This window comes from Candida margitis (assembly GCF_024628925.1).
Source record: "Candida margitis strain CBS 14175 chromosome Unknown scaffold41, whole genome shotgun sequence".
NCBI lineage: Eukaryota > Fungi > Ascomycota > Pichiomycetes > Serinales > Debaryomycetaceae > Lodderomyces > Lodderomyces margitis.
In genome coordinates, this window is record NW_026261800.1 from 14,601 (window position 1) to 27,867 (window position 13,267).

General features: G+C 36.1%; 5 protein-coding genes across 5 annotated transcripts; 3 read left to right on the forward strand and 2 right to left on the reverse strand. All coding sequences in view use genetic code 12, as the record gives it.

Moving 5' to 3' along the window:
• Positions 1 to 5: 5 nt before the first annotated feature.
• CANMA_002020 (uncharacterized protein) lies at positions 6 to 737 on the forward strand (the record flags this gene model as incomplete). The annotated part of the gene is made up of 1 exon (XM_051814044.1): positions 6 to 737. One exon carries the CDS (start codon positions 6 to 8, stop codon positions 735 to 737), a length of 732 nt encoding a protein of 243 aa, XP_051672339.1.
• Positions 738 to 769: 32 nt separating this feature from the next.
• CANMA_002021 (uncharacterized protein) lies at positions 770 to 1,897 on the reverse strand (the record flags this gene model as incomplete). Its single annotated transcript, XM_051814045.1, has 1 exon — positions 770 to 1,897. One exon carries the CDS (start codon positions 1,895 to 1,897, stop codon positions 770 to 772), a length of 1,128 nt encoding a protein of 375 aa, XP_051672340.1.
• Positions 1,898 to 2,542: 645 nt separating this feature from the next.
• On the reverse strand, positions 2,543 to 3,301 carry RPS8A (40S ribosomal protein eS8; the record flags this gene model as incomplete). The annotated part of the gene is made up of 2 exons (XM_051814046.1): positions 2,543 to 3,159; positions 3,286 to 3,301. 2 exons carry the CDS (start codon positions 3,299 to 3,301, stop codon positions 2,543 to 2,545), a joined length of 633 nt encoding a protein of 210 aa, XP_051672341.1.
• A 538-nt stretch (positions 3,302 to 3,839) lies between these two features.
• KTI11 (Kti11p) lies at positions 3,840 to 4,058 on the forward strand (the record flags this gene model as incomplete). The annotated part of the gene is made up of 1 exon (XM_051814047.1): positions 3,840 to 4,058. The coding sequence occupies one exon, from the start codon at positions 3,840 to 3,842 to the stop codon at positions 4,056 to 4,058; it is 219 nt and encodes a 72-aa protein (XP_051672342.1).
• A 6,584-nt stretch (positions 4,059 to 10,642) lies between these two features.
• Positions 10,643 to 12,823, forward strand: CANMA_002024 (uncharacterized protein; the record flags this gene model as incomplete). Its single annotated transcript, XM_051814048.1, has 1 exon — positions 10,643 to 12,823. The coding sequence occupies one exon, from the start codon at positions 10,643 to 10,645 to the stop codon at positions 12,821 to 12,823; it is 2,181 nt and encodes a 726-aa protein (XP_051672343.1).
• Between the last annotated feature and the right edge of the window lie 444 nt (positions 12,824 to 13,267).

The following is a 13,267-nucleotide window of genomic DNA, read 5'->3' on the forward strand; positions in this document are numbered from 1 at the left end:
AGCAAATGGAAGGTTCAATTTCTATTTTAAATGACATGTTGGAGTCACCATCCGACGCGTCTTTTGGACTAGCACAACTAGACTTGTTTCTTTTAGACCTACTTCCAGATATTGAGCAGTATCAAAATAACCACACATTGTCTCCACAGTTGGAAGAGTTGATCAAACTACAAGACAGTTTTGGGTATAATCTCACTACGCGTCTCGTCAAATTATACAATTTAGAATTATCCATAAAGGACATTGCACTATTGAATGGAAATTTACAAGTACTATTGTTGTTGCATCCCAAGTCAAAGACTGTTTTCAATTGTGATAGGAATATGTCCGGGATTTTAGATGTGTTGAATAAATACAAGGGAGATAAGTTTGTCATTATTTCAACTATAACAACATTGATACATATTTTATTAAAAGATTATAATAACTATCGCAGTTTTGAGAGAGGTTTTGGGTGCCCGTTGTTGATTCAGCATATAACATTAGATACTATAGATGATATAACCGTGGATGATGCACCACAGTCTAGTTCCGGCTCATCGCATAAAGCTAACATGCTCTATTCGGAGGAACAACTATTGAATTTCAAAATAATAGAGTTTTTGATGCTTTACATGAGTGAAGAGATTGGCAATCCTGATCCATACACTGTCGAAATGAAGACGGACTTGTTTAGGGACGAGTTACCAGAGATTGACTTCTTAGTGCAAAGTTTAAATGAATTAAATAAACTATAGCTTCATACTTTATCGTGGACCTCTTTTATAATTCACGACTTGTAAACCCAGCGATTATTGGCATACTTGTTTTGTTGAGTTTTAGCTGAGTCTCCGTTGTAAATAGTGTAGTCATTTACTTGGCTATATTTGGGGATGTTGCCGTTAACTAAGTTATGATCATTGTTGTATTGTCTTTGTTTAAAGATTAGGTCTGCTTCATTTTCGTCATCTTTGTCCACCTCATCCACATTCAAACCGATCAATTTTCTTTGGTTGTGGCTCAAAGGGAGGTCCCAGCATTGGTCTTGACCTTTTAGCAACTTGATTGTGGAAACAAGAATATTAACAACGGGCCATGTTGTTAGTATTTGCTCAGCAATGGCAAAATAAATGCTTCCCACAACCGTATCAAAATCGAAGCGGGTGTTGTACATCATCTGCTTGTAAAGTGGTTGTGCTTTCAAATTTATCTCGTACAAGATGATGAACTTCTTTAAAAGCGATTTGAATAGTAGTAAAACAATTAAATATAGTACGTTGCGTAGCAACGATTTGGTATAAAATTCGAGATCCACTTGTCGAGAAAGCGCTTGCTTGACAATTGGATTTTCCCATTCCCCAGTTGGAGAAAAGCTGCTGTATTCATCCAAATTTTCGTCTTCTTCAATTGTATAATTGTTGGTTTTGCTTTCCATGTTTTTGTTCGATTGTAATTTACTATGATAAAAACGGGGTATATTATTCTTTACAGAAGCACTCTCCCCGAGGTTCACATTAGGAGGGAGAAAATCTTTGATTTCATTGTGAAAGTCTTTGATGCCTGAACTAGGCAATTGGTAATACAATGGACGATCATGACTCTTTATTTTATCGAGTTTACGTTGCTCAACTTCACGTTCTGCTTTAAGAGCAAGTTTCGTTTGTAAAATCTTCAAATGAATATCACTTATAGAAGTTGCATCTAAAGGTTTTTTTGCCAGTAAATCTGATAAATCGGTTAGTTCCTTCTGCTGATCCGATTTGAACTCCATTCGTGATGATGTATTGTTCGGTAGTTTAGTTAATATATGGTTAGACCTCGTTATGTTTCCATCAATCCCTAATTGTGGACACGTATAAGAGTCAAACTCTATTAATGCATCCTCGTATATCTTATCAGATCTGGCTTGTGTTGTCATTGTAGTAATTGGCATGGGAGATGCATCAATCAAACACACAAACATTTATTGACATTTCGGTTTTTGTTTTCTCTAAAGCAGGTCACGTGAATCTCTCTCTATAAAATCAATCATCTCGAAGGGAATGAAAAAAAAAAAAAAAAAACTTCATTCATCAAAGATTCTTTCTATTTTCTTCTTACCACTCAATAACAGAATAGGGATAGTATGTACTTATTTTTAAGATTTACATGATGAATAAAATGTTTACACAGACCTGTACCGAGTGAATTGGTCACCACCTTTTCTACTCTGAAGGATAACGACATGCCTCTTCTGACATTGAAAATCCATGGAATACAGAGCTTGAATACTAATTAAAAGATAGTCCGAATTTTAGCAGGTCTAAAGTTTATAGAAATTAAATAAATGTTTCATTGAGTGAATGAATAAATGTAGATTTATTAGAACGAATTGACTCCTCTATGCTGAAGAGTTAGACTGGGCATTTCGAGTACATACGATTCTCTTCCTAGTACAAGTGCTCTCCCCATCTACAATCAGTGCTCACGTTAGTTTTAATATATATTAACAGTTGAACCTAAAAAGAATGCTACATGTGTATTGAAATACCCAAAAAAATGAAATGGCCATTTACAATATCATTTATTTCTTAGCAGTCAATCTTCTCAAGTAGAAAGCTAATTCTTCACCTTCCAAGATGTAACCATCACATCTTCCAGATTGACCTGGTCTTGATGAGATAACAGCGTACAATCTACCGGCACCGAATTGTGAGTCAACAGCGGATTCAATAGTAGCGTTACCGGATCTGCTAGCCAATTTTCTCTCCAATTTTCTGGACTTCTTGACATCAGCTACGTCGGAGGCAACTGGTTGGTTCTTCTTCTTACCCAAAGTTCCACCATAGTGGTTTTCGTACCATTGTCTGAATGGAGTAGCATCAATTTGGACAACAGCGGACTTGGTCAAGGTGTTGGTTCTGACCAACTCGTTATTGGATGGATGGTAAACGACACCAGCAATTCTGGTCTTTCTTGAAACACCTTCGGAGGCCCATGAAAAGTTACCGGTTTCAATTCTTAAAGCTCTGAACTTTTGGTTACCACCTCTGGTTCTAACGGTGTGGATTCTCTTTGATCCAATCTTGGTGTTGGCTGATTGTCTACCTAATTCGAACTTTCTCTTCTTTCTGAATTGAGCTCTCTTGGCACCAGTGGCGCTTCTTTTGTGACGTGAATCTCTAGAAATACCCATGTTTACTAAAAGATAGATGTTAGTATTTTGATGCGAGGGAGCACAGCACTATTGGCATTAAAGCAGTGCTACTCAAGTATTGCTTGATATTGAATGGACTATGTTGAGTGCTCAGCGGTTCACTTAAGAACCATTAAGCTTATCCATAAACATTTCCCCATCTCCTTTCCCAAACTCTCCAAACTACGAGGTTGTTCGTTGTGTTTTCCCTCAGATTATTCTTCTGCTTTAGTTGCCAATGTGTCTCCTTTAATAGCTTTTGGTATAAACATACACTTCTATATCACTGATGTATTTGGTAAAAGAAGAATTCAGAACAACTCTAAGATTTGATAAAACGAAAAATTTTTAATAAGGCAAAAATTGTTAGTGTGTGTGGTAGTGCGACAAAGCAAAGGGAAAATGAAAAATTAAAAAAAAATCATTTGGTAGCGGAATACCAACAAGGCCCAAAATGGTAGTGCGAGACAAACAACATTTCAAGTGTGCGCACACTTCTGAAAAAGCAAATTAGGGCTTTGCCCTAATCAGATGATGGCTTTTGAATTTCTTTTTAATGCGAACTCGAAAAAGAAACTTCATCTCCGATAAGATGTGTGATTCGAAGCTTTAAAGTCAAAGCATGCTTTAGCGACTGATACAACAATAACACGGACGTAGTGTACACACATATATCAAGTTCAGTATGGAAACAGTCTACGATGAGATAGAGATAGAAGATTTCACATTTGATCCTGTTACTCAGTTGTTTCAATACCCCTGTCCTTGCGGAGATCGATTTGCCATCAGCATTGATGATTTACAGGATGGTGAAGATATTGCCGTTTGTCCTAGCTGCTCATTAATGGTGAAAGTTATATTTGAGCCTGAGGATTTACAAGAATATTTGGATGAAATCAGTTGATAGAAGTGGGGAGATAGAATTCATGATGTTATGAAATGAATCCGATTTATGAGCCAGAGGGTGGACAGACAATACACGTTTTGAACAAAGACTTGATGGTCAGCAACGTCATAGTCGGCTTCAGATAGATAAATTGCGCTTGTCGATATCTGTTCTAAATTGAGGACTTTCATGTCCCAAAGTTGTTCACAAACAGTACGTTATTAGTAGTTGAGCTTGTTTGAAATAAGCTTATGCTCATTACTAGAATAGTCAGAGTCGTCTACTTGCGAAGGCGCTCCCCTATCATGATGAATACCTTCAAAGTTTGTTTTATTTTCATATGCAATTTGTATCCATTTGCTGGACATAGAGCAACACAAAGAGGCACTTGGTATTATGCTGAGGTTAATCAATCCTTTATTCCTACCAGTGGCGCCCTTTGGCTCATGTTTGCCCCCTTCGGAGTTAGAATAGTGATGCTTTTGTAACCAAAGATAAAGCACTTTGTATAAAATGTATCGTTTGTGGGGAACATCTAATTTGGTCTGAATTACTTTGTAATATTTAAAACCGTTACTCAGGGCTTGTAAATCTGTTGTTTTTTTTTTTTAAATAAAAACTCCATTCCACTTTTAGAGGTTATGATACTTTGGCCGAGCAACGGAGTAAGAACGTTATTGCCGATGATTTTGGCAATTTTTCCAAATAGGAAATGGTGTAATTTTTTTACTGTTCAAAACCATAAACTAAAAGTGGTTTGTAACCAGGTTCAACTTCTTTTATTTTTTAAAGTTCTTTAGTGTTAATTTAGAAGCCCCCTTAATAGAGTTAGAAACAATACCGCTTAACATGCACTGCGTGCAGAATTTAAAAGTGAAAAAAATAAAGTTTTTGGTTTTAGCTTTCGAGATTCACCATGTGAAATTTTAGGCGAATCAGGACAAGATAACCTCTGCAACGGTTTTGAGCCTATTTTATTAAAAGAAAAGCCGTTTTGAATAATGAAATAAAGAGAAGTCCGTACTATTTACTATGTAGACGCATGTGATAGCGTTAATTCTGAATGCAGTGTACGTGACGTAAACCTGCAAAGTTGATCTCATTGCATGATACCGTTTAATGGGAGTGGTGTCAAAATGGGGTAAACAATGATTTTAATTTCCAGGCTTGGTACGGGTTAGTTTTGGATAAGTAAAGGCGTCAGCAAGCATTTGTCCTGGAGTACATCCAAAAAGACACATTTGGTCAAAGTGAAAGTAAGAGTGAAGCTCTATGTCATAGTGTACTTTCTTTTGTATAGACACAAACGGAGCTATTGCAAATTTAAATAAATACTCATCCACTTCCTTTTGAAGAAGTTTTTTTTGTTTCCTTTCAATTCCATCAGGTTTTTAGATGTTGCTTATGTGAAATGAAAGAAAGAAGAAGGTTTATTGTTTTCTGTCAAATTGAATTTTTTTTGTTTGTCTTTTTTTTTTCTATTAATAAAATGCGGGGTAATTTATGAAAATCTTTTTTTTTTTTAATTTTAAATTTAATACTTTTATTTATTTTTAATTCTTTTTTTTTTTCTTTTTGTTTTCATTTGTTGTATTAAAAATGTACAAAACATTAAGAGAGCGTCTGCATTTGTTTCAATTGAGAATTTTATTTCAGCTATTTTTGATTGTTGTTATTGTTTGCTATATACTTTTCTGCAAAAAACTATTACTCAATGTGGAAACTATCCTGGGCTTAGAAAGAAGGAATGTGAAATGTATCGAAGAAGAGGGTTTTGAGGCACAAGCGGTTATGAAGCCTAGTAGTGGCCCGCAAAACCTTATTTATGTGTATGACACGCTGTAAACATTTGCAGAATTTCTTCAAGACACCTCTAACAACAGACAGTTGTTGGAAAGTAAACGTTCTTTGCTAGTGTTTCGCTTATTGTTAGTTGTATTGATTTAAAAGGCAAAAACGTAAGCGGGGTAAAAAAGAGGAGAAGGATTGTATTTTATTAAAAACGATGACCATTGACCTTGTTTCGGTTTTCCTGTATCAACAACAAGTGGGAAACAATGTATGCATACAAAGGAGTGGTGAAAGAACAATAGAGACAGAGTTGCCTTGTATTTGCGAAGAATATTAAAATAAAATAATTTCAATAGGCTCTTGCGCAGAAGTTCGGATATTACAATAATAGAACAAAGCCAGTAGAAGTACACAACAGACCTTCTCCTTTCTCTCCACTTGCTTAGTCAAAAGCTCGAGTGAACAGTATATTATATAGCCAATGGCTCAGTTTTGTGTACTTGGCAAGCATGTATCAGACGTAAACGAGATGTCTAATAACTAAGGAACAATACTTTGACATAATTATAATAAGCTTTGATGATTCAAAGATAAACGGAAAATGGAAGAAATGTTAATAATAATAAACGCCTCCAATTCCATTGCCGATCAATGACTGTGGTGGGATGGGAAATGAATGAACAGTTTGGACCATTACATTGTTGCCTTAATATCATCATATTGAGGTAAAACGTTTTAATGTCTTGTTGCATGCAATTTTTAATATGTCATCCAAGATGCTTTTTCTTCTCAATAGTCTTGCCAAAATTCTTGAAACAGTTTTGTTAGCATTCGTTTCCTCGGCTAGGGGCTTTTTCAAATGCTATATTGTAACTATTTTGGCATCTAGTTTAGGTAAACTAGTTAATTCAACTTGAATTTGCAATAGATGTAGGAAGATACCGGATTAAAATCTTCGTCCTGCGTCTATCTATGGCTCGTTCTAGATCCTTTCAAAACTTCTTCAATTTGCGTTCATTCTCGAAAGACGTAGCCTACTGTGCTTTTGTGATATTGTCACACAGAAGATCTTTCAGATTCTCTCTTAGATATTTTGGCTGTTCGGCAACCATTACCGAATCCAAAAATACCAGTGTTTTGTGTTCAATCTAAAAATCATGCCATTAACGTTTGAGGAAAGTTGTTAATAAAGCTTTATTGCAAACAAACAACCGCAACAGCAAACAGTATGTTACACCGACTGAAGCGCGCAACTCAACTGACGGCAACAATAGGACCAACAAAAAGGAACAAGAATAGACAAAAAACAAAGTACATGGAAAAACCAGGCAAACAAACCGCCTTTGAGAGAGAGTTTAAATATAGAAACACCAACAAAGCACTCAAGGCTATTTCAATCTCAAATGTAACAAGATATTTGAGAATAATAATAAAAAATTTTTATATACACGCATGTGAATATTGTTGTCTCCTGTACGAAGTGTTAATCAATATTTTCTTGTCAACTTTTGATGCTTTTACTTGTGTTTCTCAATCTCATTCTCTGTTTCTACCTCAAAATAGGAAGCCCCAGACAAGAGAAGTCAAGATAGGACACGGTATTCCTTCGTTGTCCACTTCGGTTTTGTAAGCATGTTGCTTTCCTTTTGAAGTATTTTTTTTTACCTGGCGGTGTTGTGCATTTGAGGAGGTAAAAAAGAAAATTGAATTGTAAGAACGTTCTACGCCATAATGCAATACAACGCAGCACATCGCAACGCAACGCGACGCAAGGGCTTGTCCATCTACCCGCCTTGAAATTAGTTGGCTTGAGTCGTTCCCTTTTATTAGCCGGTTGGTTAGTCAGAAAACGGCTTTTGTAAAGTTAAAAAAATAAACGGCAGTTTAACTCCGAAAAGTGAAACGACGCAAAAACCTCTTCTGTTTCATTTGCGTATTCCACACTGAGACACACTTTTAACTATAGTCGTATGTTTCAGTATTTGGGGGAGCACTCCCAGTCTTCTGAAACCTGAGGGTGGGAGTAGAAAGGTGGGGCGGTGAACAGTCTTCCATATTGGTATTTGCATAGAGTGCAACAATAAATATGCAGCAAGTGAGAGTGTGAGCATCTAAACAATGTCAAATTACATATGGTAGTGCAACGTTCGTTCTTTTATTCTCGATATCGCTCTGTATAAAGTTGGAGGAGCGCAAACGTTTGAACTACGAAATTAAAGTTATTTCGTATTGTTGCTACTAAATATTGATGTAAGGATGTGTATTAAAATTATGTCGTTTGTGTAATAATAAGCTAATTTTTATTTTATTAATTTTGTTTTTTTCACGGGATGCTCATTACCGAGGCCGAATAAAAGAAAATAAAAATATAAAAAAAAAGGATCTCTGGTCTTTTTTTAACCGAAAGTAGTATCGTAAAAATACTGTTGAGATTGTTACTACTAGTGCTGCGCGATAAACAGAGGATCAAGGTTAGTAAGTATCTTCTTACTAATGTGTATAGTAGCAAATATACATATATGTATGCGCAGTTGCCTTAACTCTTTTAGGAAGGTAACTTGCGTGTCTTGTTCTTTCTTCTGCTTGTTAATAATCCCTTTGACAAGAGATTTGTTAATCTCTATGCATGTGTATTTGCCTACGCACAATGTGCTAAATATTCCACAAACAATACAAAAAGACAAATAGTTAATTTTTATTCTTTTAAAGGAAGGTTTTGTTTCTCTCTTTATGAATTGACATTGTTCTTGGGTTTGGTTTAAATGTGACTCTGTCCCCAGAGAACAATAGAATTTTTGTCCAAAGTCAACGACGATCCCTTTTACTTTTTCTTTCTTCATGTTGACACTACTGCTAGTGTTCCTAGAGAGAATATTCGCTTTTTAACGGGTATATGGGAAAGAGAGCCAACACGATAACTATTGTGTCTTACCTATTGTTTAACAGATCTTGTTTTTTTTTTTTTCAAAATTAAATTTAATTTTCTATGTCATAGCCATTCTTTTAATTTACGAATGCAACTGTTACATTGGAGCAGAAAACCAATATGCAAAGATACACTTATCTGTGTTTCGGTTGCCTCTGTCATAACAAGGAATTTATCACCAACCAACAAGGTAATCTCTGCAGTTAGTGCCGCCTTTTGGTAGGTAGCTTAAGTTTCTTTTTCCCAAATAAACGTTGAAGTTAGTAGAAAAGTACGCAACGTTTTGTTTAAAAAAATAACAAAATAACCCGAGGAATTGTCCTCCTTGCTTCTTTGTTTTGGAATAATACATACAAATTTATTTTTAAAAAGAATAATAAAAAATAGAACAGCAGAATCAGCAAGTGCATGCAACATGTCAAAACAATAGATCTCTGTATAATGCAAGTCACCAGGATGCAGTTACAGGTGTAGGTGCAGAAACAGAAGCAAAAGAACAAGAGAAATATGTCAGAAGAAAGCTCCACAGATAAACTGTAATAAGTAAATTTAAATTCCGTCAAGGTTCATTGTAACCCCTTCTCTTCCTCCTTCCCCTTGATAGCAACCAAGAGGAGATCTTCTGTGTGACTTAGCCCTTTCTTTGTCGTTCAGATTCAGTTGGAGCTAAAATATCAACAACAGTTGTAGCCACAACAATATGTATTTTATTAATAATAACACAATTGTACAACACAATAAACACAGTGAACTTTATGCCTTATTATCATAAACATTATCGACTTTTGCTCCCCTTCTTTTTTTTCTTTCAGTCTGAGTTTGATTCTGTGTCAGTTGCCACGTCTATCGGTATCTCCTCGCCCTTCCCCCTCTTTACCGTTTAGTAATCAAATTGAACAAGAAGGGTTTTTTTTGTAATTTTGCTATTGCTGTTGTTCTTGAGTCTCGTTTAAAAGGAGTTGAATCTTCCGGTTGTTTCCATAAAAATTGGTTGTCTATTTTAACGACGCACATGAATAAGCAGTAGACGTGTCCGTTTCTCGTATGCCAAATGACCACTATTGACAGTTTGGGTATGGTATTACAAGGGAAACACAGAGAGAGAAACGTTACAACCTAAAGCGTTTTGAAACAAAAGAACAACGGAAGGTTGCATACATAATCACAGACGTAGGTACATATTACATTATTTCACATGGGTGAGTTGGTAGGTTAGCTGTTTGGTATGTAGGCTGGCTGAAATGTTTGGGTGTTTAAGGGAGATATTACTTATTGCTTTAATCCCTCTCTTTGACCGCTGTTGCATATGTGCATACATTGTTGTTGTATACAATTGGCACAAATTTAACCCCCCTCTCCACTCACTCACAAACCTGACAGTAAAAGTGTTTAGAGTTACAAAATGGAAAAACAAATTTAGGTTTGAGATTTATTGTTCTTTTTGTTACACCACACGCACATCACACGGATTTAAAACAAATTAAAAGAAAACAGAAAAAATAATATAAATAAAATATAAAAATAAAATAAATAAAAAAATAAAATTCTCCAACCGCCAACAAAAAAAATAAAATTTAAATTAAAAAAAAAAAATTAATAAAGTTGAAAAGAACACAATCTTAAGAATTATGTAATAGTATATATATATATATGTAGACAGGTATTACTCTTCAATTACATTTAAAAATATCAAATATTCCTATTCATAGTTTATACATACACATATACCAACACCAACCATCTACAAAGAGCAGGTCTCTTTTATGCAAACAAAACATCAGACAATAATATCTTTAATTTGTTTTATTTTTTATTTTTTATTTTCAGTTTCATTATTAATTTTTTCTAAATTGCAACCCCAATCTTCAACTAATAATTTTGCAAGATGTACGATAAACCTGGTCAATTTCAGTATTTGTCACCACCTAATCATCAGGAATCCTCACATCAACCATATTCCTACCCACAACAACAACAACAGCAGCAACAACAAAAAGATTTTGCTCCTGTACAAGGTGGCAGAAGCAACCCTAACTATCTACCTTCGCTTTCTCATCATAATATCCCACCATACCATCACCAAATGGAGCCATCTCATTTACCACAAGCTGTATATCCCTATGAATATCAGCAGCAGCAGCAACAACAGCAAGAACCTTTTTATGGAGCGCACAACCAACAACAGACCACTACAAACCAATACTCTTCATACACAAACAATTCACCAAATATGCCATCTACAGCCATCCCAAATGTCAATGGTGGTAACAATAATAGTAACCCAGCTAACAGACGTGGTCCATGGTCCCCAATGGAAGATAAAAAATTACTTGAACTTATATCAATGTATGGCGCAACAAATTGGGTAAGAATAGCCAATACTTTGGAAACTCGTACCCCAAAGCAATGTCGAGAGAGATATCATCAGAATTTAAAACCTAGTTTGAACAGAGCCCCAATTACAGTTGAAGAAGGTGAATTAATTGAGAAATTGGTGGCTCAGTATGGGAAAAAATGGGCAGAGATCTCACGTCATTTGAATGGAAGGTCAGATAATGCCATTAAAAACTGGTGGAATGGTGGGGCTAATAGAAGGAGAAGAGCTAGTTTGGCGACATCTACCAGCACCAACAGCAACAGCAGTAGCAGCAACAATAATAATAACGGCAATGATGCTAAAGCTTATGAGTATAATCTGCAACAGCAGCATCAACAACAGCAACAACAGCAACAGCAGCATCAACAACAGCAACAACAGCAACATGAACAACAACCCCAGCAGTCGCAACAATACCAGCATCTGCAAGCAGAGATTGGAGGTGATGCGAAACCAAAGACAGCATCGTCCTTACCACCACCTCCACAACCTCACTTTACAGCTCCTCCTATGGGGGTATCCTCAAGCTTATCCAGTATAAATGGGGTCCCAACATCCTCATACCAAGCAAGTAAATTGCTTGGAACAATGACTGCCACTACCGCTGCCGCTATAGGTACCACACATTTACCTCAAATCTCATTCAATACATCAATGTTTGGGGGTGATAAGCAGAGTGATCATCAGTCATTACCTAGTATAAATTCGTTTGCGAATGGCAAATCACCCATACTACCATCTTTATTAAAACATCATGATACTAGATCTGCTAGTTTCGATACGGGATCAACTGCTGCTACTGCTGCATTACCATTTACAACTACTACTTTACCGCCAATTTCGCAGAGTAATAAACGTCGCTTAATTGATGATCCCTCAAATTTTGCTAATCGCCGTCATTCAAGTGCTCATTCTATGCTAATGCAAGCACATGTCAATGGATCGCACTCGAACTTAGCTCACGCTTACCATCATTCATCTGGATATGCTCACAGTCCGAGCCAAAGTCAAAGCGGGAATGTCCTGCCTGCATATCATGGATCTCCATTAATGTCAGGATCTATTGGTTCAAGAAACGATTCAGTATCGCATCTTGAGTTGACCAATAATAGTAACAACAACAGCGGTAATGTACCTGGCGTTATCAACAATACAACTAGGGGTATCACATCGTCTCCCAACACCACCACCAATAGCTTACCATCAAGACGTTCAAGTTCAATTGTATCTGATATGGCTCATTCTTCATCATTTGGCAATAAGAATAGTATGGACCATTATAATAATGCCACGCATAGGCGAAACTTGTCCCAGAATTCGTCATTCAATTCACCATTACTTACTCCATCAACTCGCTTTTCTATTTCCTCAACAAATTCATTAATGAATCATCCATTAACGGCAACTACCTCGCCCGTTCACAAACACCATGATTTCTATGCCAAGAGTAACAGAAGTGCTAGTGTTTCCGTAAGTAATGATGTTGTTCACGAAGAAGGAGAGGGTGGCAGAGCTGGTGATGATGTTAAAATGAGTGATGCAGAAAACGAAGGCGATAATAAGGATATGGGAGGGGATGATACAACGCCTAAATTTTCCAATGCTCATCATACTAGTAATGGTGCGTTTTCTGATTCCAAGTCGCCTGAATCAGATAGGAAAATGTCAGTAGCTGCGTTACTTGATTAATAGAGATACTTTGCGAGAGAGATTCGTATTATATAAAATGCCGCTAGTGCTGTTGGCGCATTTTTTTACTGTTTAATTGTAAGCGAGGTCCAGGTGAAATGGAAGGGGGCTATATACGATGATGATATGGCACAAAAGGTATTGATTACTTTTGCATTAACTGCGCAACGTTGAACCTGTTGTAGCAATTTTTTTTGTTTTTGATTTGCTTAATAATAATAGATATAATAGTTTATTTCCAAGTCTAATCATTGCTCTCTATTACGTTATAAATGTCCAACTTTACCGACAATCAATCGCTGGTAACTTTTTGAAAGCGATTCTCCCACGACAGTGCCAAAAACAACGCTACCAAGTGATATATAAATTACGAGTTTAGGTAATTAATCTTTAGTCTACAACATACCAATAAGTTCTTTACATATCTATTGATCCTGAATCACA